Source organism: Myxocyprinus asiaticus, chromosome 44 (assembly GCF_019703515.2).
Source record: "Myxocyprinus asiaticus isolate MX2 ecotype Aquarium Trade chromosome 44, UBuf_Myxa_2, whole genome shotgun sequence".
Lineage (NCBI taxonomy): Eukaryota > Metazoa > Chordata > Actinopteri > Cypriniformes > Catostomidae > Myxocyprinus > Myxocyprinus asiaticus.
Genome location: NC_059387.1, coordinates 28,935,892 through 28,962,545, shown reverse-complemented (window position 1 = coordinate 28,962,545; position 26,654 = coordinate 28,935,892). Strand labels below are relative to the sequence as shown.

The 26,654-nt window shown below is 38.3% G+C and overlaps 1 protein-coding gene across 2 annotated transcripts; it reads left to right on the top strand.

The window, feature by feature from the left end:
• The first annotated feature begins 980 nt into the window (after window positions 1–980).
• Window positions 981–26,000, top strand: LOC127434467 (polypyrimidine tract-binding protein 2-like). 2 transcript variants are annotated; one of them, XM_051687270.1, is made up of 14 exons: window positions 981–1,100; window positions 2,789–2,816; window positions 12,450–12,519; window positions 14,395–14,579; window positions 14,707–14,847; window positions 15,144–15,266; window positions 15,754–15,864; window positions 15,977–16,175; window positions 20,390–20,505; window positions 22,110–22,143; window positions 23,769–23,861; window positions 24,171–24,387; window positions 24,470–24,547; window positions 24,639–26,000. In XM_051687270.1, the coding sequence occupies exons 1-14, from the start codon at window positions 1,093–1,095 to the stop codon at window positions 24,766–24,768; spliced, it is 1,533 nt and encodes a 510-aa protein (XP_051543230.1). In that variant the 5' UTR covers window positions 981–1,092; the 3' UTR covers window positions 24,769–26,000. The 2 variants fall into 2 exon arrangements, with proteins under 2 accessions (XP_051543230.1, XP_051543229.1); XM_051687269.1 differs by having other exon boundaries at window positions 15,977–16,187.
• Window positions 26,001–26,654: the final 654 nt, after the last annotated feature.

The following is a 26,654-nucleotide window of genomic DNA, read 5'->3' as shown; positions in this document are numbered from 1 at the left end:
TGACAAAACATGACAGTGGCACATCTGGAAAATCAGTGTCAGGCCTCTGTTGGATGACTACTGGAAACTGGATACTAAAGCATATCCATGTATTTTTAAAAACAGTTAAAGGTGCACTAAGTGTCAAATCTAGTCTGACAATAAGAGGTTATCTGTAAGTTATTTGTAATAAAGTAAGTAGTATCTGGCCGATCATGTGATCTCAACTTGGCACCATGAGGCGGACATGCCCCATATACTGTAGGCCCTGTCCCAAATGCCACCCTCAGCCCTTGCGGGCCTCATCTGAGTCCACACTTTGGTGATGTATTGTAGAAAATCCTCATTTGAGTTTATGTCATTATGAACATATTTTAAAAGTTGCCTACTATTAATTTCTTTAGGGGTAACTTTTTATTGTGGACAAAGTCACTTACTACACCTTAAAGTTATAGCTAAATGTAATGAAATATCACTTCATAACAGGTAAAATGACACAAACTTTAAAGCATTTCCCCTGTGCTTGATTCATGCTAAAAGGAATGTTATACCAGGTTCTTTAAGATAAGATGGTAGACTTTAATTTCACCTGGGGCATCAAGCATGCAGCCCAAATACCATGAGGTAAGTGTGTCACAGTCATTTGATATCTCACAGCCTGCTACAGTGGATTTGACTGACTTGTGAAATGTTAATAGCTATATGCATAATCATTTTAATTAAGCCAGGTAATTCACTCTGCATTTATATTCTTAATATTGTTTAATGAGAACAACAGTTATAATGGTAACAACAAATCAAAACCAAAGCATACAACAACAATGTAATAATAATAATAATGCATTTTTTTTAGATGTTTACTGAAGGTGAATTAATAGTAGGCTGCATTGTCCATGTGTTTTTCTCATATAACATTGTCTGTATCTAATATTATATATGTATCTAATATAATTTTATTTTACGTGTTTGTGAATATACAGTAAGTGTGTGTGTGTCCTCCTCATGTCTCCATAGTTTCAGCCACCATTTTGTTTGTGGTGTGTTTGAGTTTGTGTGTCTGAGACGGAATAACACACACACCAGCGGGTTTATTTTAAACACAGGTCGCCAGAAATGGACGGGTGAGCATTAAAAGCTTTCTTCGTTTATATTTTCTATAAATAATCTTTTAAATGTGAAGTATAACTATCACACTTGTTTAAATGCTAACGAGGCTAACACGCGAGCGCTTGAAGACTTAAGCATGCATACCTTATAGATGTATAAACCTCCTTTTAATAGTTATGTTGTCTGTTTCAACATCTTAAGATATACCAGTGAGGGGAACAAAGCTGAAATGAGGAAAAATAGCAACAAAATATACTAACGTAGGTTGCCTAACCAGCAAACATGTGTTAGCAGTTTAGCTTCATTGGGATTTTGTTTGCTCACACTTCACGCTCAAAATCAATATTAACAGGTTGAGTCTAACTAGTCAGAGTTTATATATATGCTCGAATATGATTTAATTCCCCTCTGTGCCTATTTAGTGTTATGTTAATTTCTGTTTGCATGGTGTTTGTTTTGTTAGCAGCACGTTACTTTGAGACCTGTTAATAAATCGAGATATGTTCCATTGTTGTGATTAAACATCATCTTCGATTTTCCAAGTGTATGACAAAAAATATGAAAATCATTGAAAAGTTGATACTGTAGAAAATCAGCTTTGGTTAACCAAAATCTAGTGAGCACCCTACTAGACAGTATCTGTTTTTAGCGTCATACTATCAAACCCTTGTGAGCTGTCTACCTAGACAGCATTTAGAGTTCATTCTAGTGAGCTTCCTATCTTCGTCAAAAACTGATAATTACATTTTTAATAATAATTTAATTCATTATGCATACTATAATGATGAACGGGCCGGAGTTTGTTATACGCATGCGGAACAGTTTTGGAGTATCGGCTGTTCAGACCAGTGTCTGATATGGGCTACATTTAAAATGTTATGTGAATCTCAAAACCTAGTGAGCTGCCTTCCTAGATAGCATTTGTGGTCAACATAATTCCAAAACCTATTCTGCTGCCAACCCACTACCCAGACAGCATGCTTGGGTATTATAGCCTGGTCTGTTAATGAATATTGTTCATGATCTTAATTTATTGTGTCATTGAATAATGGTAGGGCTTTTACATTATTTTGATGAAATGATTTTTTCAGGCTTTGTTGACCATTCCCCCTCCCCCCTTTCCAATCTACCAATGTATTCTGAAATGTTTTAAGGAACCACGTTTCAGGGGCCTGGGTAGCTCAGTGGTAAAATACGCTGGTTACCACCCCAGGAGTTCGCTAGTTCGAATCTCAGGGCGTGAGACTCCAGCCAGGTCTCCTAAGCAACCAAATTGTCCCGGTTGCTAGGGAGGTTAGAGTCACATGGGGTAACCTCCTCGTGGTCGCTATAATGTGGTTTGTTCTTGGTGGGGCGCATGGTGAATTGAGCGTGGTTGCCGCGGTGGATGGCGTGAAGCCTCCACACGCGCTATGTCTCCGTGGCAACGCGCTCAACAAGCCACATGATAAGATGGGCTGGTTGACTGTCTCAGACGCGGAGGCAACTGAGATTCGTCCTCCGCCACCCGGACTGTGGCGAATCACTTAGAGCGCATTGGGAATTGGGCATTCCAAACTGGGAGAAAAAGGGGAACCCCCCCCCCCCAAAAAAAGGAACCACGTTTCATCTTATGCACGCTTACCTGTTGCTCTAAAGATCACATATATATTCCTAGGGTTTAATATCTATCTGACAAAACCTTCATGTTTGTTTTCAACAGCATCGGAGATGTCGCAGTTGGCGTAAAGGTGAGCTCTGTTTTCAGTTCTCTTTTTAGATTATGTAGTCTGGTTGACAGGTGGATGGACGCTTTATTAATGAGAGATTTATTGGTACAACGGCGGCCAGACAAAACAACAGTATGGTATCCTGTGTATTACTATAAAGACGATCAGAATGAATGAATTTGTTGAATGATGTCCTTCCATTGGCAATTCATTTTTGTGGAATTACATTTTTAATAGATGTTTGACTGTTGAGTTGGTGAGATGAAGTTGAAACCGAAACAGAAATCTGACCCCATGGCTACTAGAACAATAAGGGAATTTCCTCCCACTGTTACTGTTCAGTTTTGGGCATATTTTGTATAACCAATTAGTGGTTGGTTGATAAATCGGCTGATATTTGGTATTTTAAAATTATCGGGCAATACATTCTCCCATTTGGCTGATTAGTTTTGCAAGTTGCGACACCTTCAAGAACCGCCTGCTTTGAATGTAAAGGAGCCATCTGAGACACATTAATGATTGTTCCTTTTGCTGTTATGTGCCATGGTGTTACCTCAATAATAGACAGTAGTGCAACAAAATCTCATTGAAGCAGCCCCAGTCCGTGAGCAGACGCGCATGAGCTCATGATGTGTAGAGTGCTCATTCTCCCTATCTCTCCTCAACACTTCCCTGTCATTTTTAACTGTCTTGTCTAATGATAGCAATACAACCTATACTTGTACTCATACAGTGCCATGAAAAAATATTTGCCCCCTTCCTAATTCTATTTTTGTGTATTTTTCATACTACATTGTTTTAGATCTTCAAACGAGATATAAAACAAAGGCAACCTGAGTAAACACAAAATATAGTTTTCAAATATATATATTTTTTAATGAAGCAAAAAAGTTATCCAACACCTATATCACCCATGTGAAAAACTAACTGCCCCCCTTAAATTTAATAGCTGGTTGTGCCACCTTTAGCAGCAACAACTGCAACCAAACACTTCCGATAACTGGAGATCAGTCTTTCACAATGCTGTGGTCGAATTTTGGCCCAATCTTCTTTGCAGAACTGCTTTAGTTTAGCAACATTGGAGGGTTTTCGAGCATGAACTGACTGTTTAATGTCCTGCCACAGCATCTCAATCGGGTTCAGTCAGGACTTTGACTAGGCCACTCCAAAACTTTAATTTGGCTTCTTTTGAGCCATACAGAGGTTGATTTACTCCTAGGCTTTGGATTATTGTTTTGCTGCATAGTCCAGTTAAGCTTGAGCTTCAACTCACGGACTGATGACCGGACATTTCCTTTAGGATTTTCTGGTAGAGAGCAGAATTCATGTTTCCCTCAATTACTGCAAGTCGCCCTGGCCATGAAGCAGCAAAGCATCCCAGCACCATCACACTAGCACCACCATGCTTGACCGTAGGTTAGGGATGGGCATGAGTTCTCGGGTACTCGGACGTGGCAGCAATGATCGATCATGAAAACGATGATCGATGGTGATCACGCATGATGTGACTTTTCACTTGATTTGAAATTCAGTGACAGTTACCTGACAACTAAACACTGTCACTGCAAAACGTTTGCTAAACACGTTTTATAATTATTTAATGTAAAAACTTTGACTCATTAATGGATATTATTCAATAAAAGTGAATGTTTGTTACTGACTGTAAACCTCCCTGCCCTAAGTGACGTAACACACACCTGCATCTCGACTAAATGGGAGATGATTTCCGCACCAGTTTCCAAGTTAGAAGTCCGACATAAAGTGTCATTCCGTTGCATTTTCCCCAGTTGAAAGGTGGAAATTCAGACTCTGAGTTGAATGGAACGCTTCATGAATTATCACAGCAACAATACGGAGCATTGCTGCTTTCCCACAGGAGCGAACACTTGGAGACACACACACACACCAGGTGCGTGTGACAGTGGACTCCACGCATATTCGGCAGGCGGGTGTTTCAAACAGCTAGACAGAGCGCAGCTAAATGGAACAGAATGCAGCGTCTTAAAAACTGAAAGCGATTTGAAAATAGATGGTTCAGACAGTCACGAAAAGAACTGGTGCACGCTTACTAAGATTACTACGGTAACCTGAAGGAAGAACAGACAGACGCGCGTTGTGCCCATTCTTTCATTGAGTTGGGCAGCGAACCATCACATAATGACAAAATATGATGCATTACATTTTGATTATGCAATCTTTTGTACATTTTGTAACAGATTATTTTATAACAGCCTATAAAAATGAATTGATGATACACTGGAACAACAAGATGCAATTCAGCAGCCAAAGACGTTTGTCAGACATGTTATTATATATAAAGTTATGTACTTGTCATTGCCCCTCGAGTACTCGACGAGTACTTAGATGTAATGGGACCCCTGTCTTCCAAACAGTTCCACTTTCGACTCATCAGTCCACAGAACATTGTTCCAAAAGGTTTGAGGATCATCAAGGTGTGTTTTGGCAAAATTCAGACGAGCCTTAATGTTCTTCTGGGTAAGCAGTGGTTTTCGCCTTGCTACTCTTCCATAGATGGCATTTTTGGCCAGTGTCTTTCTGATAGTGAAGTCATGAACAGTGACCTTTATTGATGCGAGAGAGGCCTGCAGTTCCTTGGCTTTTTTTGAGACTTCTTGGATGAGTCGTCACTGTGCTCTAAGAGGAATTTTGGAAGGTGTGCTACTTCTGGGAAGGTTCACTACTGTGCCAAGTGTTCTCCATTTGGAGATAATGGCTCTCACTGTGGTTCTTTGGAATCCCAGCGCCTTTGAAATAGCTTTGTAACTCTTCCCAGACTGATGTATTTCAATCACCTTTTTCCTCTTCATTTCTGGAATTTCTTTCAACCTTGGCATAGTGTGCTGCTGGGTGAGCCCTTTTAACCAACTTCATGCTGCTGAAAAAGTTCTATTTAGGTGTTGATTTGATTGAATAGGGCTGGCAGTAATCAGGCCTGGGTGTGTCTAGTCCAGCTGAACCCCATTATGAATGCAGTTTCATAGATTTGGGTATTTAGTAACTAAGGGGGGAAATACTTTTTCACACAGGCCCAGCTGGTATTGGATAACTTTTTTCTTCAATAAATAACATTGTCATTTAAAAACTGTATTTTGTGTTAACTCAGATTGCTTTTGTTTTATGTTAGATTTTGTTAGATTTTTTGAAACAGTTTAGTATGAGAAACAGAGAAAGTAGTGTAGCCACATTTTACTCAAGTAAAAGTACAATTACTTGAAAAAAAATATTACTCAACTAGAAGTAAAAGTAATGATTTTAATAATTATTTGTAAGAGTAAAATAGTATCTAATTTAAAGAATACTCAAGTAGCGAGTAACTAGTTAATTTCATATGTAACAATGTACGTTTACTCCCCAATATTCCATTACATAATACACTTTTAATTATTATTTATTTAAAATGTATTAAATATTTAAAAATTATTTAATAATTATTATTATTGTAAATTCTTTTATCATTCACCTTCATGTTGCTCCAGTATGACTTTCTTCCATCAATGCAACGCATTTTTTCCTCCATATTTGAAAAGAGAATGTGACATGAGGGTGGGGAAATGATGACAGAACATTAATGTATGGCTGAACTATCACTTTAAGGACGCTTGTCAGGTTTGGACGAATCTGTCAATTAGAAGAGAAGTTTGGAAACCAGTTTCTAGTTACGTTGAAAAAAGTGAACAATATTCCACAGGTCCAATCAAATATAATGCTGTATAAAATGAAGCAAGATCATGCTTTATTTCTATTTCACAGCGTTTTAAAGTCCTGAATGGATTTTTAGTATAGTTACAGTATTTTCAGTGTAGAAAGAAGTTAGATCATTACATCTGTACAGTAAGGGCAAACTGCACCTTATCTCTGTATTTGGAAGCATGTTTGGCTTATTTAAGTTCAGAGTTGATTCTCTGTTGTCCATGAGAAAAACTCAATGCATCTGTCAAACGCAAAGTTGCTGTGCAGTGTGCACATGCAGAGATGCGCTCCAGTAGTCATGCATGCACGCGATAGGCAGAGCAAAAGGCATTTACACTTATATGGATTTATACAGTAGGCACTGATATATTTCAGCACTGATAACAATGTATACTTAGAAACTGAGGTCATAAGAGTCTATGGTTTCAGAATCACCCTGAAAATGACTCACCACAACACAGACAAGCTCACATTATCACAGTCGTTAAAACTCACCGCAATGAGTTTGCTTAAGTTGGTGCTGCAATTCTAATCTTGAAATATCCGCTTGCTGCTGCTGCCGTGATGAATTGGACTCGAGTGAAAAAGCCCAGCTGTATAGTTCCGCTGTCATAAAAGTCCTGTTCAAAAAATCTCTAAATAAATGCACATTTATTAAAACGTATTTAGTTAAAACCAGCAATGTAATGACAGGAATTTTGCCCATTGCAATGAAGTAAAAGTATTTTTATTTTTTTTTAATAGAAATTTACTTGAGTAAGAGTAAAAAGTACCCACTATTAAACCTACTCTTAAAAGTCAATTTTCTCCCAAATTGTACACAAGTACATGTAACGGAGTAAATGTAGCACGTTACTACCCACCTCTGATGAGATACACAATAACAGAAGAAATCAGTATCAAATACTTTTGCACAGCACTATATATCATCTGCAAATACGCAGATATTTTGTTTATAGAAAACGACTGAATATTTTTCAAAGATTTAATGCACTAACCTCACAAAATATGCGCAAATCTAGCGATTTCCTCTTGTGAAGCACGTAGTCCTGTGGAGCGTGCACATTTCTTCCTATAAAGCGTGTATATCAGCCGGGATCAAAACAGTGTCCCTCTGGCTTACGAATGTTGCATGACTGTCAGTCACTGACACTCAATGAAGGCTACCCTGGCCCTGTCAGCATGTAAGAGCTGTTCCCGTGCATTGTGAAAGCAAAGTGCTGCAGGTTCACTCCTTCGTGCATTTCTTAACATCTGTACCACTACAATTTATTATACAAATCTAATAACTTATTATATATTTTTTACAAAGTTTAAGTTTTAATTTAAATGTTTAGTGAAAATAATGCTAAACAAAAGTTCATTGAATTTTTAGCAATTTTCTGTACATGTAATTTACTATCATATTAAATTGTGTGATATGATATAATATATTTGTCCACATTACACCTGCCTATTGGCCTCCCTGCTCTCAAGATATCGTATTTATATTCTTAGTTTCAATCATCATCCAGTTAAAAATACACGCTGTTCTGTTGGGAATATATTTTATGCTACATTATTAATATGGATCTTTATGAACTTTCATTGCATCAGAAAAAAACCCCAGAGGGATGGTGTTGGTTGGTGACTTGTCCTAATGCTGTCATTATTTGTATAGTTTTATTTATTTGTCTTGCCAAACTTAGCTAATTTAAATGTCACTTTTTTTCTCCCTTTTTTAAAAATATCAGAATCAGAATGAGCTTTATTGCCAAGTGTTCTCACATACACAAGGAGTTTGTTTTGGTGATGGGAGAAACAAGTGCACACAGAACATTACAGTGAGACAGAATATAAAACAAGGTAAGAGTATAAATAGACAATCAAATAATAGGACATATAGCAGAATAGCATATATACATGTGCAAGTGGTAATGTGTGTGCAAGGTAGGGGTATGTACAGTTAATTAAATATGTGAATTTACATATGTACATGAGATATGTATTTACATTGTTGCACTATGGGGGAGTCCTGAGGCAGTTTAATTGTTCATGAGGAAAATGGCCTGAGGGTAAAAACTGTTCTTGTGCCTGGATGTCCTGGAGCACTCGGAGCTCTGTAGCACCGGCCAGAGGGCAACAGTTCAAAGTGGGAGTGGGCAGGGTGTGTGGGGTCCAGAGTGATTCTACCTGCACATTACCTCACTCTGGAGATGTACAGGTCTTGGAGGATGGGCAGGGGGGCACCTGAAGTCCACTATCATCTCCACTGTTTTGAGCGTGTTCACCGTCGTGGATGAGGCAGATGACCGTGGTGTCATCTGCAAACTTCAGGAGTTTGACAGTGGGGTCTTTTGCAGTGCAGTCATTCGTATACAGGGAGAAGAGCAGTGGAGAGAGAACGCATCCCTGCGTGGCACCAGTGCTAATAGTGAGGGTCCCGGATGTGAGTTTCCCCAGTCTCACTAGCTTCTGCCTATCTGTCAAAGCTGGTGATCCATCGACAGATTGGGGTGAGCATGGAGAGCTGGGTCAGTTTGGTTGAGAGAAGATCAGGCATGATGGTATTGAAGGCTGAACTGAAGTCCACAAATAGGATCCTTGCATAAGTCCCAGGTCTGTCGATGTTTTGCAAGATATAACACAGTCCCATATTGACAGCATCATCCACAGACCTGTTTGCTCGGTAAGCAGACTGAAGGGGGTCCAGAAGGGGTCCAGTGATGTCCTTCAGGTAGGCCAAAACCAGTCTCTCAAACAACTTCATGACCACAGATGTGAGAGCGACAGGTCTGTTGTCATTTAAGTCCTGTGATGTTGAGTTTTTTGGGGTCCAGAATGATGGTTGAGCATTTGAAGCAGCAGGGAACTTCACACTGCTCCAGTGATCTATTTAAGATGTGTGTAGATGGGGGCCTGACAAAGCTGTCTGTGTTTTCCTGTAAACCATGGTTTATTGTTATTGAATGATAAAAATGTCCTAGTAGGGATGCACATATCCTCACAGAAATTTATATATGATGTCACAGTATCTGTGTGCTCGTCCAGGTTTGTGGCAGCAGCCTCAAAAACACTCCAATCAGTGAAGTCAAAGCAGGCTTGTAGTTCCAGCTCTGCTTCTTTGGTCCATCCCTGTACAGTCCTTACTACAGGCTTAGCTGATTTTAGTTTCTGCTTGTAGGTCGGGAGAAGATGAACCAGACAGTGATCAGAGAGACCTAAAGCTGCACACGGGACAGAGCGATATGCATCCTTTACAGTGGTGTTACAGTGGTCCCATATATTTCTGTCTCTGGTGGGGCATGTGATGTGTCGTTTGTATTTTGGCAGTTCACGGGTCAGGTTAACTTTATTCAAATCTCCCAGAATAATGATAAGTGAGTTCGGGTGTTGTTGCTCCGTGTGATCAGCCAGCTGTTGCAATGCAGCTTGTGGCGGGATATAAACACTCACCAGAATGAACGAGGAAAACTCCCGTGACGAGTAGAAAGGCTTACAGTTGATGAAGAGTGCTTCTAAATTAGGACAGCACATCTTTGTCAATGCTGTTACATCTGTACACCAACTTTCGTTGATGTAAAAGCATGTTCCACCACCTCTCGTTTTCCCCGATGATTCCGCAGCGTGATCCGCTCTGAACAGCTGTAAGTCCGGCAGATGAAACGTGCTGTCCGGTATGGCTTCATTCAGCCATGTTTCCGTGAAACACAGAGCAGCAGAGTTAGAAAAGTCCTTATTTGTTTGAGTGAGCAGAAGCAGTTCGTCTGTTTGGTTGGCGAGGGAGCAGACATTCGCCAGATGAATACTCGGCAGCGGAGTCCTAAAGCCGCGTTGACGAAGCTTCACAAGCATGCCGACTTCCCTCGCGTGCATCTTTTGGATCGCTTGTAGAGCACCGCTGTGCCTCCAACTAAGATGTCTAATAAAACGTCAGAATAATTAAACATTGGCAAAAAATTAATATAAAATAACAAAATAATATAATATAGCCTAGTGTTGTCATGGTACCAAAATTTCAGTAGGCTGTACCGATACCAGTGAAATTTCACGGTTTTCTGTACCAATTTTGATACCACAGCAAAAATATGCTAATATGATGTGTTATTGAACACACCAGTTCAGTTATTTTTTATTTACTAATTATTTTAATAATTATAGTTTAATAGAGTTTCATTTAATTTCACCAAAATGGTGTCTAATCAATAAATTCTTAAAACTTTTAACAAGTGAAAATAGAACTTTCCAATATGTCATTGCATTTTAATTTGCCAAACTTTTATTCAACAGCTGTCTTGCTTGTGATATTTTGAAATTAAATTATTATTATTATTATTATTATTATTATTACAGTGAATATTACATTTTATTATACAGTTGTAATATATTTTTATTCAGTTTCTTCAATTTCAGGCTTCTAGATTTTATTTTTAATTGTGCTTTTATTATGATGTGTGTTTTTTGCCGGAAGCTTCACTTTCCTGGATAAACAGTTCGCGACATGGCACAGTATGATCATTGAAGACTTAAGTCACGTCTGAAATCTCATCTCTTTACACTGTCCTTTGAGTCTGATAAATGAAATGTAGGACACAGTTTTGGAGTGTTTGTATTTTAGATTACTGGTGTTTGTGTATGTGGTAATTTTGGCACCGTTCGGAGTAAATTCTAGAGACTGTTGTGTGAAAATCGAACTGACAAAGTCTACGGTAACTCAGATATCCACTCTGTACAATTGTGGTGAGAAGAATAGCATCTGAGAATGCTATTCTGAGATGTGGGTTGGTGCTGTTTTGGCGGCACGAGGGGGACCTACACAATATTAGGCAGGTGGTTTTAATGTTGTGGCTGATCGGTGTATTTTTCCTGTCTTTTTAAAAATTATTTGCATTTTATTTGGCGTCAAAGCCACAAGAAAAATACAAATAAATAAATAAATGCCCAAGGTAATGCAAACAAAATTTGTTTTTGAACGGACAAAGAATTAACAAGTCATTTAAGTGTATTATTGGATATTATGTGGCTGAAACGTTGTCATTGAAAGAAAAGCATTGTCAGGAAATGTTGATTTGTCCCTTATATATTAGATACTAGCCTGTTAGAGGTCTCCATCTTGACTTTTCATAAAATTAGGTTGGTAGTAATTGAATGGGGGCGGTTTATGTCCAAGATTGTTAGAGAAGAGTTTGTTCTTTATCAGAGATTCTGTCTGAACACAGGCCTTTTAACTCGGTTTGTTCGCCAACAACAGAATTTTCCTCCCTGGGAAAGCAATGTTAACCTGTCTTTCTGGGAAAGCAGGTGGAAAAAGCAGCATTTAATGTTGTTGCGTTAAATGTTTTTTTTTTTAAGTTTTTTTTTTATTTTTTTTTTTTTCTCATTTCTTTCAAATCAATTTTGATGGTAGGCTTTTTCTATCAAGGCTACCATACATCTAACACATTCTACTAGTTCTGGCCATTTAGATGTGGGGAAACTTTTGCATTCCTTTGATTATTTGTTGTAGTCTTTATGACCAGAAGGCCAGCTCAGTTTCAAGTTTATTGGTGCCATGAAAGTGTCATCCATAAAGAATGTTTTGGTGGAATTTTTGTGAGACACAAACCTATTATGGAGTTTAGTTTGCAACAGTTTGCCATCCGTCCCATTCGTCACTTTTAGCTGCACTTCAAGCGGCGGACCAATTGCGCCAGTGGCTTGCCAGACCCCTTCGGGGATCGCTAGCAGCTCAGAAATGAGATGACAGCGTCTGACATCTTAGACTCAACAAGATTAAAGCAACAATCTAGAAAAATAAAGGGGAAAGCCAGGGCTGCGTGGATGTGCGTTTTATGTGCCTTGATTCTTTATGCCGTCCACCGAGAGCTGTATTTCATTGTTTGGTTGAGGGGATTGTGAAGGTGGAACATCTTTATTGGAGGGTGGGATTTTATCTTTCATGTTTTTTTTTGTATGTTTCCACAGAGAGGATCAGATGAGCTGCTGTCCGGCAGCATGTATTACAGCCCCAGTTCTGGGCTGAGCAGTGTAAGTGGTAGGTGTCTGTTATTTTCTTCTTTCCAAGCCATTTACTCAGCCACAAAGAGCTAAAATGCATTAAAGGGATATTTTAGAGATAGTTCACACAAAAAATGAGAATTATTTCATCATCATCATGTTCAAAGTGAATGGTGACTGAAGTTAACATTTTGCCTAGCATCTCATTTTGTGTTCCATGGAAGAAGGAATGTAATTCGTTTTTGGGTGAGCTGTTCCTTAAAGCGAAATCGAAGTGGAACAGATGTTTCAGCGTGAAAGTGTTGCATTAGTTAAGCTAAGAAGATCCTATCAGGGAATAACCTTATGCCCTCCTGTGGGTGGGAACCCATGCTTACAAGCATGTGACTGGAATTGTGACTGTGCGCTGTAAATCCTATTACAGCTTCTTAAACAATAGTTTCCTGTAAGCTATTTTGTGAAAGAAAGACTCTTTTAATTATCGGCCGATACATTTTCCCATTTGGCCGATTTGTTTCTTGAGTGCGCGGAGAATCACCTGCTTGCATGTGAAGCGACTGAGACATGTAAATGACCAGTCACGGTTCGTTTTGTTGTTACATGCCATCGTGTTACTAAAATAATAGACCGGTGTGCAACAGTCTCATTTAAACGGTTCGCATATCAGAGCCGCGGCAGATGTGTTTGAGCTCATAATGTTACAGTGCCTGCCTGTTTTATTATCCCTTTCTCTCCTCAGCAGTTCCCAGTAACTTTTATCTGTCTTGTCTAATGATAAAAAGGCAAATATCATTAAAACTAATATCATATACCATCTGCAAATATGAGCATATCTCGTTTAAACAGATGTAATAAACCAACCTCACAACTTCAGCAGATCCAGCATCCTGTGTAATGCTAATTTATTTACCTCTAAAACACGTATTCTATCAGCCTCTCCTCAACAGTTCACTGTAATGTATAACTGTCTTGTCTAATGATAAAAATGCAAATACCAATAAAACTAATGTCATATAGCCTACTGTCTGCAAATATGCGCATATCTCGTTTAAACTGATGTAATTCACGAACCTCATGAAAATCCAGCGATTTCTTCCCGTGGAGTGCTCATCTAATATCTTTTTCTGAAGCACGTATTCTATCAGCCAGAATCAAAACTTCAGGATCAAAAGTTCCTCTGATTCACAAATCATGACAGTCACTCCATGACAATCCAAGCAGGCGATTCAGGCCATTTAAACTGTCAGGAGATTGCTGCTTGCACTGGATCTTCAGTTGAAATAACTTCAAAGTTAAAGCGCTTCACTTGTGCTATAAGAAAATGTCATATTCACTATGCACTGTATGTACAATTGGATTGGTTCAGTATTATTTGAGAAAATGCGATCGTTAATGTCCATATGCCATCCATGGTTACTGGACTACTGTGTTTTCTGTTATTTCCTTCTTCCTAATATATTAACAATTTCTTCATGTGCTAAATTACTAAAATTTGATAACTAAACAAATTAGAAGAAACTGCTATCTACCATTTTAAATACAATATTATTTTATATTTTTATATTTTATATAAGTTAAAGTTTAATTTGTGAAATTGAGTAAATATAGTGCTTAATACGAGTTTATTTTTTAGTAATTTAATTTTTATGTTATTTACTTTATTAAATTGTGTGATATATCGGCCACCCTGCTTTCTGGATATCGGCATCGGCCATTAAAAAAAAAAAACATATCTGTCGATCACTAGTTTTGATTAATATGCAGAGTTTATCTGGATTTTATCCAGTTTCATGGTCTTAAAAATATTATCCAGATGTTCACATTAAGGCTTAGGAATTTTCTCTAAGAATTCATTTATTTTCATTTTTTAATCCCTATATTCTCATCGTACCTTCTTGGCAACCTATGGCAGATGGAACATCTAACGGCAGCAACAGCAAAAAGCTTCGAGTTGAAGACAGAGTCGGCGACGCTCCGCTGTCCCGTGTTCTCCACATCAGGAAGCTACCCAATGATGTCTCAGAAACTGAGATCATTGCTCTGGGGCTACCTTTCGGAAAGGTCACCAATATCCTCACGTTGAAAGGCAAAAACCAGGTGTGCGGGCCAGCTGTGATCACCCAGCCAGCTTTATCATAATTTGCACTGTATTCAGAGAGATTTTCTGTTTTTGCGTCAACTAATTATTTAGAATGCATCTCACCTACTGAAATCATATTTGTAGGCATTTCTGGAGTTGAGCACAGAGGAAGCTGCCATGACGATGGTCAATTATTACTCTGCTGTTACGCCTCATGTCCGTAATGTGCCTGTATACATCCAGTACTCCAATCACAAAGAACTCAAGACCGACAATTCAAACCAGGTAACGTATTACCTGACTATAAAACAGGCATCTAACCAGGCACGACATGACAAGTTTCCAGTGTCAAGTAATATTTCTGTCCTCACTGACAGCAAGATACAGCATGAAGTTACAAAATCACAGCCAATCAAATCATATTTGATGTTAAATATCGAACTATGTTGAGGAGATTTTGGGCCAGTGAGATTTTGCTGTGGATGGAGCTACTTGGCTTATGAGGGTCATTGTGCTCTGTGGATTGTGGGAATGAAAGAGATCATGAAGAATGTTTAAATCTTGCTGTCCACAATTTTCAGTCAGGTGGGACTACAGCATCAGGGTCCAACTCCAGCAATGGTGGAGGTACACCTTCCAGTCCAGTGCTAAGGATAATCATCGATAACATGTTTTACCCTGTTACCCTGGATGTCTTACAGCAGGTGGGGAATGCCACAGATCAGATCAGCCTCTTGTTTACAGCTTTTGGCCATGAAGTGTGTAATTTTTTCACTTTTAAAATACTATCCTAGCTTAATATGCAGAGTTAACTTTAAATAAGCCATTTCCAAGTTAATTTCCCCTAAAAGTGTAAACACTGGCTCTGTGGTGCTTTCAAAACATTGCTTTGTTGAGCATCCCAACCAGCATGACACAACGTTGGCTCAACCAATAGTGCAAGTTTGGGGCGGGACTGTGTTTTTCAACCAATGGCTTTTGGAAGGAGTGTTCAGGAAATGTCATAATTTTTGCAGTTGCGTTTGGTGTTGATGGAGGTGCAGAAATTACACACTTCACATTGTAATTTTTAATTTTTTTTAAATAATGATGACAATTGATGTCTTGATGCTGTGTTAATTCCTCTTTTTTTGTAATGTCTTTTTCCTCTGTTGATAGCTCCTCTCAATGCTCTGCTTTCTCTGTCAATAGATCTTTTCAAAGTTTGGCACCGTCATGAAAATCATCACATTCACCAAGAACAATCAGTTTCAGGCGTTGTTGCAATTCAGCGATTCAGCCAATGCACTGCATGCTAAAGTGGTGGGTTGCTCTCTCTCTCAGGAGTTCATGTGCAAAGCACGTTTTTAGTGCCCTACGAAGTCGACGCAATCCTCTCTCTGTCTGTCTATCTTGCTCTTTTTCTCTTTTCTAGGCCCTAGATGGTCAAAACATATACAATGCCTGCTGTACCCTTCGCATAGACTTCTCAAAACTCATCAACCTGAATGTGAAGTACAATAATGATAAGAGCAGAGATTACACCAGGCCAGAGCTTCCTGTTGGAGATGGCCAGCCTGCTTTGGATCCCTCTATGGCCGCTGCCCTGGGTAAAGACTCCAGTTCCCTGCTTGGTAAGATCCCAGGTACCTACCTCTTTTTTTTTTTCTATCTGTTCTGTGTGTCTTCAATTTTTCATTCTCCACATGTACATTTCAAGGGATGGTAATTGTAAGGATTTGAACTGTTTTGGTTCCGATTCCACTTTAAGATTCAGATTCTTTAACAATTTCATTAATGATTCTTTCAGTACTTGGACAGTTCTGACAGTTGAAGTTGAGAACCGTTCCAACCGATTAGATCAGTGAGTTGAGTTGTTAGACTGATTCAAATACAGAGTTGTTGCATCATTCATAAAAAAAGAACAAGCTCCTGAAAGTCACTCACAAATCTCACAACACTGGTGCTGTGTTTTTGTTGTTCCATCCATTCTGCAGAGACAATGCAATAAAACAATGTTTTGTCTATGTATTGTCATGTGTTGTTTCACATATAATTGTACTATTTTATATTAATACCCAGTCTTTGTCACTGATCATGTTAAATTTAGACTGCAGGCTCACTAATACATCATTTCTTTCACCATGGTGCTGTAGATTGAGTAGCAGCGCAGGAAATTCTGTCAAGAGTATTTTAGTATTCATTGGCAGAAGAATACAGATGTTCATGGAGACTAGGAATTTGATGATATCTCAAGATTCGGGTTGATGTATGTGGTGAGGTTCACGTTTCGATATAATCTTGATTCAATATATACACTTATTTTTTTTTTTATTTTTTTTTACAAAAATGTTTGAGGAAAATGCTAATTATAATTTCTTATCAGAGTAAAGTTCTCTAGTACAGAATGTAAAGTTCAAACAATAAGAGTAGGGCCTTATGAAAGGCCCCCCCCCCCCCCATGTTTTCTGTTTTTATTTTTTCTTTAATGTTTAATTCAATTTTATCATCAAAAATCTAATCAAATAAATGTATAGAGCATAAATCAAATGAAAACAGAACAATAATTTAAGACACCATTACATTATTTTTATCAAATGAAGTGCTCGCAGATCCTCACAGCACATTCCAAAACACAACATTGGAGTCATTTTTGTCTAATGCAGTGCTGCATGAAAGCAAGTAAACATCACATTTACTTGTGAGATATTGCTTAAATATAATGTAATTATAGTTGATATTATTATTATTATTATTATTATTATTACTACTATTATTTGTTAATAAATAATAAAAATGAATGAAGCACTTTTAGTTAGAATTGTTTTGCCAACAGATTCTTACTTCCAGACAAGCAGTTTGCTATATGGCTTAATGTGCTTATTAGACCGCAAAAGGCTGTGATTTAATTGTATAAACATAATCTGCATGTGCTGCATGCTTCAATGTGAATAAGTGCTCTGCTCTTTGTCATCTACACACACACAGAACGTGTGTGATGTTTATTATGGGGTATTATCATTAAGTTTCGCATATAAAAAAAGAAACGCCTCATGTCCGTAATGTGCCTGTATACATCCAGTACTCCAATCACAAAGAACTCAAGACCGACAATTCAAACCAGGTAACGTATTAATCTCTGTAACGGGCATGTTGCTGCTGTCTGCATCCATTTTCATACAATGGAAATGCTTTTGGTAAAGTACGGCTACTGTTGCACACAAGATGGAGATTGCGCACTCTGTTGTATGGTCTAAATAGTGTAGATGAAATAAAGCAACTGTGAGATGTTAATGATTTACCGGTTATTTCATTCATGATCACATGAAAACAATGCATATTTCAAAATATAGAATTTTGCCTCGATATGGTTTGTAATTTTTTGATTCACAATATTTCGAAATTTTATATATCATCCCATCCCTAAAGGAGACGTTAATGGAACTGAATGTCATGAAAATCATGTAGTATGAAACCAGTTCTGATTATGAACTGGATTCTCAAAACCAACTCTACATGTTTTGGTTCTGCTCATCCGTCTTGTGTCATCGAAAAACATAATCTGTTCAGGACATGATTTTTCTGAGTGCCACTGAATGAGGACAGTATTTCAATCAGCATAATTGATTTTACACAAACTGTCTGAATAGTGTGAAATTGAAAATAGAAAGCTGTGTTTATAAAAGACTAAATATAATTGGAATGTGCTCTTAAGTACTGTAAAATGTCATGCTGGCCCGTGTCTCTGAGTGCCTTCACTGACCTTTTCTCAGAGATCTACTCATAAGGCCTCTTAATTTAAAATGTAGTTTGACATGCAGTTTCCCCTGCCACGTAATCAAGCAGGTATTTTATTGAGATTAGGCTTCAAATGATTAGTTTTTAAAATCCTACATCTAATCTGCTCCCTCTTGCAATAAGATAAAGAACTAATATGTTTTACCTGTATGTAATTAAGCTTTTATTGGCCATCACAGCTAAATTAGAATTGGGGTGATTGGGGACGACTACACCACCAACTACGCCACTTTCCAAAACTTTGCCGTACAGTTAAAGTTTGCCAAAACATAACTGACCAGACATATATAGCAATGTTATGCTATGTTTCTATGGATTTATTTTACGTGCACCACACATTCAATTATGTATCCGCTACTATATGTTAAATATTTCTTTCTAGTTTTTGAAGACTTGTGGTTGCTTTACTTTAAAATAATTAGTTTTCAGTTTATTAGGGTGTTTTGCCAGAGAAGTGAAGTTTTCTGCACGCGAAGAAACTGCATCATAGTATGCTTGAAAACATCATCTGGGGTAGTGATTGACTGATATATTTGTTAGGCCGATGAATCAGCCAGTATTTAGTCATTTTGAGATATCGGCATAGACAAATAACTGCTTGCTTGGTTCATTAACAAAAGTCTGGTCTACAGAGTTTATATATTCTGTTTTCAGTCATTTTTAAAAGTGAAAATATGTAGTAAATACAGTATAAGTCTGTAACAGGTAAAGGTTGGGCGAGAAGGTGGTGGGAACCGGCTGAACAATCAGTATAAACTTTAATGCATAAATTAACTTAATAAACTGCATCTCTCTCGAACCGGCGTCTCCAGCCACCCCTTATCTCGCTCTCCCGCTGATCAGCTGATTCAGCTCCGGCCGTGCTCCAAGGCCTGGCCACGCCCTCCTCCTCGTCACACTCCTCCCCCGCCTGACTAACTCCAGCACCCCCACCCCCCCATCTCTTGGGGGGGGGGGATGCCCACTCGCTCCTCCCCCGGCGGACGGCACCGAGTCTTCCGGCCTCTGGCGGACGGAACCGCTCCTCCCCTACTCGGCTGATGGCTGTGGTTCCTCTGGTTCTCGGCAACCGGCAGCGACCACTCCGTCACCAGGCAGACGGCCATGGCTGCTCCCCTGGCAGATGGCAGCGGTGAGGACTCCACGACAGTCATCCCACCTCCCTCCCGGGTTTCGGCACCACTGTAACAGGAAAAGGTCGGGCAAGGAGGAGGCGGGAACCGGCTGAACAGTCAACATAAACTTTTAATGCATAAATTAATTTAAACAATGAACTTAAACAGACACACATGCAACGTGGCCATGTGTGTCTCTCTCTCTCCAACCGGCATCTCCGGCCGCCCCTTATCTCGCTCTCCCGCTGATCATCTGATTCAGCTCCGGCCGTGCTCCAAGGCCCGGTCATGCCCTCCTCAACATAAAGTCTTTTAAAATGTTTGATTATTTCAGCAATTTTGCATACATATGCTATTATTGAATTTTATTATATATATTATATATATATATCAGTGTAAAAAAACACATCACAGGGGGGCCTGGGTAGCTCAGTGAGTATTGATGCTGACTACCACCCCTGGAGTCATGAGTTTGAATCCAGGGTGTGCTGAGTGACTCCAGCCAGGTCTCCTAAGCAACCAAATTGGCATAGTTGCTAGGAAGGGTAGAGTCACATGGGGTAATCTCCTCGTGGTCGTGATTAGTGGTTCTCGCTCTCAGTGGGGCGTGTGGTAAGTTATGCGTGGATCGCAGAGAATAGCACGAGCCTCCACATGCTGTGAGTGTCATGCACAGCGAGCCACGTGATAAGATGCACGGATTGACTGTCTCAGAAGCGGAGGCAACTAAGACTTGTCCTCCACCACCCGGATTGAGTTGAGTAACCGTGCCACCACGAGGGCCTAGTAAGTAGTAGGAATTGGGCATGCCAAAATTGGGGAGATACAAAAAAATATATATATATATATTAAAAAAATAACACACATCACATATCACTCAACCACAAGTATAGGATACGCAGATGGCTGAGTCTTACCTGCCCGTGTAATTCCAGGTGCTGTGAGCCCGCTGAGTGCGGCTGCTGCTGCTGCGGCCGCTGCTGGGAGAGTCGCTCTGTCGGGTCAGTCGGGGACCAGTGGGGTCCTGCTTGTTAGCAATCTAAATGAAGAGGTCAGTGCTCTGTACATCTCAACCCCACCCTCACATTTACACCTTTAAGTTCTGTACCATGCCATGTCTCATATATGTAAAATTGAGATGTAAAGACTTGCCAGTTTCTCCAGTAACAAACTAGAAGTTGTATGCGAAATTGCAGAGTGCTTAAAATTTGACTCATTGGCCTGTAGACTCACTCTTTACCTGATAGCACACTTGGGTGTATCTCACAAAACTGTCAAGAAATGTCTGAGGTATATTTCAAAAGCAGAAAATAAGTTTATTAATAATGATAATAAAAAGTTTTCTTTAAAGAAAATGAAGCCTAATGTAATGGGAAACAATGTCATTCTTGTTACTGTAATGTGAAAACAAATTTCAAAATTTAAGTTGTAAAGTACATTTCTAAAGTACAATCATTGTAAAAGCATAAGCATGAGTTGTGACAGTTGTATGGAATGTGCTTAATTGTCTCGAAAAAAATAAGTTTCATTTTAATTATGCAAAATATGAGCTAATTTCTTCTAATTATTATTTTTTTCTTTTGATTTGTGGATGAAATATGAACCAAACATTTCTTTGTGACATTTGCCCTATTTGATCTTTCCTAAACCCAATTTATGTTAATAATAAAAAAAAATACTCCCATAAATGGCAATTGCTGAAACAGTGCTTGTGTTTGTCTGGTTTGACATCTTTCTGGTCCTGCACCCTAAAACCTTTACAAAGTCTCGTTCACTCTCTTTTTCACCATCTTTTTCTCTCTCTCTTTCTGTCTAAACTCTTTCTTTCACTCTTTGAAATCTAATGAATCGTGGATGTGGTACCACCACTCTGCTCATCTGATAATATCCACTAATTTTTTAAGTTCTTTTCACCTCACACCTATTGTATTGCTGTGGGGTCAATTGTGACTTTTTCTGTTCACGTTTTCTGTTAGAAAGGTGGTTTTTGTGTCCACACAAGCATAGCAATCACAAAGAACAGTGATAAACTCAATGCTGTGAACAAAATTCTTGAAACTGTGATGCTTTCCCTGGTCTTCACTCTCCTGCATGCCTCTTTAAAACTTCATAACTCTGCCGTTGTTCTTATCATTGCTATCATTATCAGATGCTCCTCTTTATTTTGGTTATGAATGTATCTTTACCCTAGTGCTGGGTAACTACATTTGACACAATTATTTGCTTGTTTAATGTAGAAATGCATAAAGCTGCCATGCTCTTACCAGACGCCTGCATTTCCTGTGTACTGACCTGTATTATGTTTTTTTGTTCCCTCCCCCATTTATATGCTGCATTTTTGCCCCTTTTCTTTCCCCACATTTTATTTTCCTCCCATTGTCTCTCTGTCTGTCTGTCTCTCTCTTTCTCTCCCCCATATCTTGTTTATTTGTTTGTTTTTTCTGCCCAATGCCCTGACCATACACCTTGTTCATACTTTATTTTTTTTGCTTGAACAAAACATTCCTCGGACCCCTCCAATTAACTGCCCTGAACCATGAATCCATGACCACTTCACCATTCTGCGGGAAACCACCCTCCGTTATGGATGATCTGTTCATCTCTGCTCTTCCTCAACTCTTCTCTCTGTCCGCTTGCTCCTCTCTCCTTCTAAAGATGGTTACGCCCCACAGTCTGTTTACCCTATTCGGTATGTTCTCGTTAGCTTTACCTTTCTATTTGGTTTCAATAATTTTTTTATTTTTTATTATTCATGTGCTTTTATCTCTCTTTTTTTTATTTAAAAGTCAACATAAAATTAACTTTGACTTTCTCAATACACGTTCCTGGGGCCAAATTCTCAAAACATTCTTTAAAATTTTTCTTAATTAGCATTTTCTTATTATCGTCTAACTTGAAGTATTTTGTATTCCTAAAAAGACTCTAGAATGTTTCTATCTTTATTTTTTTATAATGCATTGCACTTAGGAACATTCTAAAAAACGTATAATTTATCCTAAGAAATTTCTTAAGGGTGCACTCGTAAATAAATTAAAATAAATGAAATTTGACTTCAAAATTACTTTTATTTTGAAGTCAAATTTCATTTATTTTAATTGTGATATGACTGGAGATGAAGTCTCCAGTCATATCAGCTGTTTTATTCTACATGGAGAAGGTGTCCTCATGGGGGCCGCCATGTTAGGATAACTGCCCTGTTGTTGGACACTTTCACTCATGGATTAAATTAATTAAGGCTGACTGTGAATAGTGAATTTCTACAATGGCATTAGTTGGTAAAACTATTGCCTTTTGAATGATGTTACATCCAAGCACCTAGGTGTCAATGTAAGTCTGGAAGATGTCTGTGTAAGACTGCATACCAACAACAACAAAAAAAAAAATGCATCTTTAATTTTTTTCTTATGATTTTTGTGAATTTGGCCCCTGGCCTTTATGAGCAGGATTCATGACATTACGTTTTTTTTTTTTTTTTTTTTTTTTTTTTCAGAAGAAAACAATTTTCTTTGCAATCGTTCGTCAAAGTGTGATAGCTTGTTCTGCCTTTGAAATGACTTTTCATCTGACATCGACATGGGAAAAAATATTGTAACCAAAAGCAAAATAGCTGTTCAGGAATTGTTTTAGAATACCATTGTAGGACAGGTAATGCAGCTTGTCTAAATGAAAGTAATTTAATGCCAGTTAACCTTAATGTTATAACGGTTATGGCAAGAATAGCAAATAATGATAGATTTGTAATAGACGTATTACCATTGGGATTTGAGATGCACTTGAGGGTGACCTGGACCCTCCACGTCCAAGCTCATATTTCATTGTCCTTCTCAAAGTGGGTGCTGGCTGTACTTTGGGGGGGGAAGTAGTCCTCCACAATTCACTGCAAACTCCTATTCATGTTGGGCTTCATTTTAGCATCTGCCCAGTAATTGCATCTAGTCACTTATTAATGGATAAAATTCCTGCTCTACATTTTATTTTTTTCTGAAAAATATATTATGAATATTGCATTTCACTTGGAAATACGTCATGTTATAGAAGTAAAATGGATTGCGAATCCTGATTAATGTTGACTTGAAAACCATTGGCTTTTAAAATGCAAGTCTTTCACTTACATTTTTTACTTTCTGCCTTTGAAGGTTTCGATTTGTTTTAATGCATGTGATCTTTGGTTTAATTAGTTTTTTGGTTTATTTTAAATTTGAGGGTACATTTGAGCCTTCTGACCTCTTGCGAGGTTCTGTCGGTCTGTCTTTCCACTCTCTGAGTCTGACTCTTTCCCTCTTTCTGCTTCCTCGCTGGCTGCTCTGTTCACAGGAGTTTATGGAGATGTGCAGCGTGTGAAGATTCTTTTTAATAAGAAAGACAGTGCACTGATACAGATGGCCGATATGAATCAGGCTCAGCTTGGTAAGACTGCATGCTGAAACAGCTGTGGCAATAAGTGTCATGCTTATTGTTGTGCTGCGTTTCTTTGCCAGTTAAATTCAGTCCTGTTCTTGACTCAGAGTCATGTAAAGTGTGCCATGTCTGCGCCACTAGGATCACCAGATGGAATTGCAAAAATAATGATTGTTTTCAAACTGGTTTCCCAAACAAAATAGATAAAGATATAAATGATCAATATAATTATTTTCTTAATATCATTGGTATAAGTTGCATGCATGAGTCATATGTCTCTAAATGTAGATTTTTATTTGTTTTTTTGTTGACTCTCAGCAATGAGTCATTTGAATGGCCAGAAGATGTATTCAAAGATCATTCGGGTGACAATGTCGAAACACCAGACCGTTCAGTTACCGAGGGACGGTTTGGACGACCAGGGTCTCACCAAGGACTTCACAAACTCTCCACTGCATCGTTTCAAAAAGCCCGGCTCCAAGAACTTCCAGAACATCTTCCCTCCTTCTGCCACACTACATCTGTCAAACATCCCGTGAGTAAAAGCACTCTTCGGCTCTTGTCAATCTTTCTGTCAGTAGTCGGAGTGCTAAGTCATTTTTCTGTCATGTTTTAAGGCAAGACATAACTGAAGAAGACCTCAGAGTCCTGTTCTCCAACTCTGGTGGCACTGTGAAAGCTTTCAAGTTTTTCCAGTAAGTGTTGCTGTTTTACTCTCACCAACAGTTGTTGCCATAATTTCTTTCATTTTTGTAACCGTATTTGTTGGGGTTTCTTTGTCTGCAGAGATCACAAAATGGCTCTGATTCAGATGACAACCATTGAGGAAGCCATTCAGTGCCTGGTTGACCTCCACAATTACAACATGGGTAATAACCACCACCTGAAGGTCTCCTTTTCCAAATCAACCATCTAAAGGAATCCAAGAGGTCCTGCTTCCAACACCTGTTGTCTAGCGTTACCTATATGACTGTTGAAGTACACTGGGGACCACAATTTGAGATTTTCCAAGTTTCATCTGTCATTCCTCAAGAAGATTTTGAAAGAATGAAAAGCAGAAATATGGACTGTTTTTGAGAATTGTTACCCCTCATGCGGTTGTCCTTGGTGAGACATATACATATGCTATTCTCTTTAGTGGCAGAAAGGTCTTATGGTGTAAAGTCTGAACCTCTAATAGTGAGCAGAAAATTAATGTGCCTTACAAAACTTGAAATACTTCATTTTCTCAAGCCCAGGCAGTCCACCACAGAGTCACAGGCTCTGACGGTAAAAATATTACACTGTAAAGTTTTAATACAAAAATTCTTATCTTGTTCCCTCTTGTGTCTGATGCGTATAGTAAGTTAACTCTTTTGCTTTGTGTTTTTTTGCATTTCATGTTTCTTTAATTTGAAATGTCTGCACAAAAGTTGTGAATTGTAAATAGGAAACGAAAGAATTTTCTAATGATGTTAGGCCACCAATTCAGCTAAACGTGGCATCTTTTGAAGGAAAACAAAAAAGGATTGATACATTTTGTTCACATTGTAATTGCTAATTCTTCTCTCTTCATTCTCTCTATAAGAATTCATTTTCTTTTGAATGTTTCTTGGCCCTAAACAAAAGTTTAGGACTGATAGTTAATCCAGAGTCTTTTAAAGTGTTGCATGGATTGGAGAAGGCCTTCATTACTTCCTAGTATGATTTGGTAAGGACCAAAATCAATGTGCCTGTAGTCTTAATTTACTTCCAAGATTGCGGAGCATTTTAGTTTACTTCCTCTTTTGGCATTTTGGAAGAGAGGAGTCCATGGACAGGCTTATGATTTGAGAAAACTGATAATTGGTGGTATTCATTGGCAATGCAAACTTGCCCATCTCTTCCATACATCCTCCACCAAGGTGGTTGAACATCACAGGAGAACAGCTTGTATGACTGTTTTAGAGGTATAAACATTTCTGTACATTTTCTGATTTTGTTTACTTTTTTACATCTCTAGGAATGTATAATTTGCAATAGTTTGGATAAGTGGCACAATTAAAAGATAATTTTTTCTAACAAAACTCAAAAGGTTTGACTTGGTTGTGTGTTTTGATCTTTTTCTTTTTTCCTGTTTTCTGCTTTTTTCCTGTAGCATGCTCAATAAACACTTCTGCATTCACTTTCTATCTGTCTCTCTCTCTTCCACCACCTTTTCCTATTTGTTCAGTCTCACCCTTTTTACACCTCTGACACCACGTTCTCCTTCAGGGTGGGGAAACAGTTTGGAAAGGTCTGCCTTTTGACTAACTAGATTTGGACAGATATAAATCAGTGTTTGCAAAATGTTAAAACTGATCTTTTACCACCCTGTAATATTTTTTATTTATTATTATTATTATTTTTTTATTTTTTTTTGCTTGTTACCCATCCATCCTTTCTCGATTTAAGTTCTAGTTTTGCTTTTAGTTTTAGCAGCTAATCAGTCTCTCAGGCATGATGCTGTAGCCCACGTTCATCTCCATGTTCTTCTGCCCTTTCACCCTAAAGATCAATGATCTTTACAATAAAATAGACACTAATCAAATGGCCTAGTAAAGCTGTTGAATGGTGGTGCATACTTAATTTAACCCATAATTTGCATGTCCAAATCCATGGCCTTTAAAACATTTCATTATTTCAAAATGGTTTAAAATCGAATTGTCTTGATTATAAATTGTTTTTTGCATTTGAATTTAATTTAAAGCTGCTAAGGCTTTGTTCAGACTTTTATTTTTTATCCGATTCAGTCTGAACAGCAAAAAATAAATAAAAATTGGCAAACTGAATTTGGAAAAATTG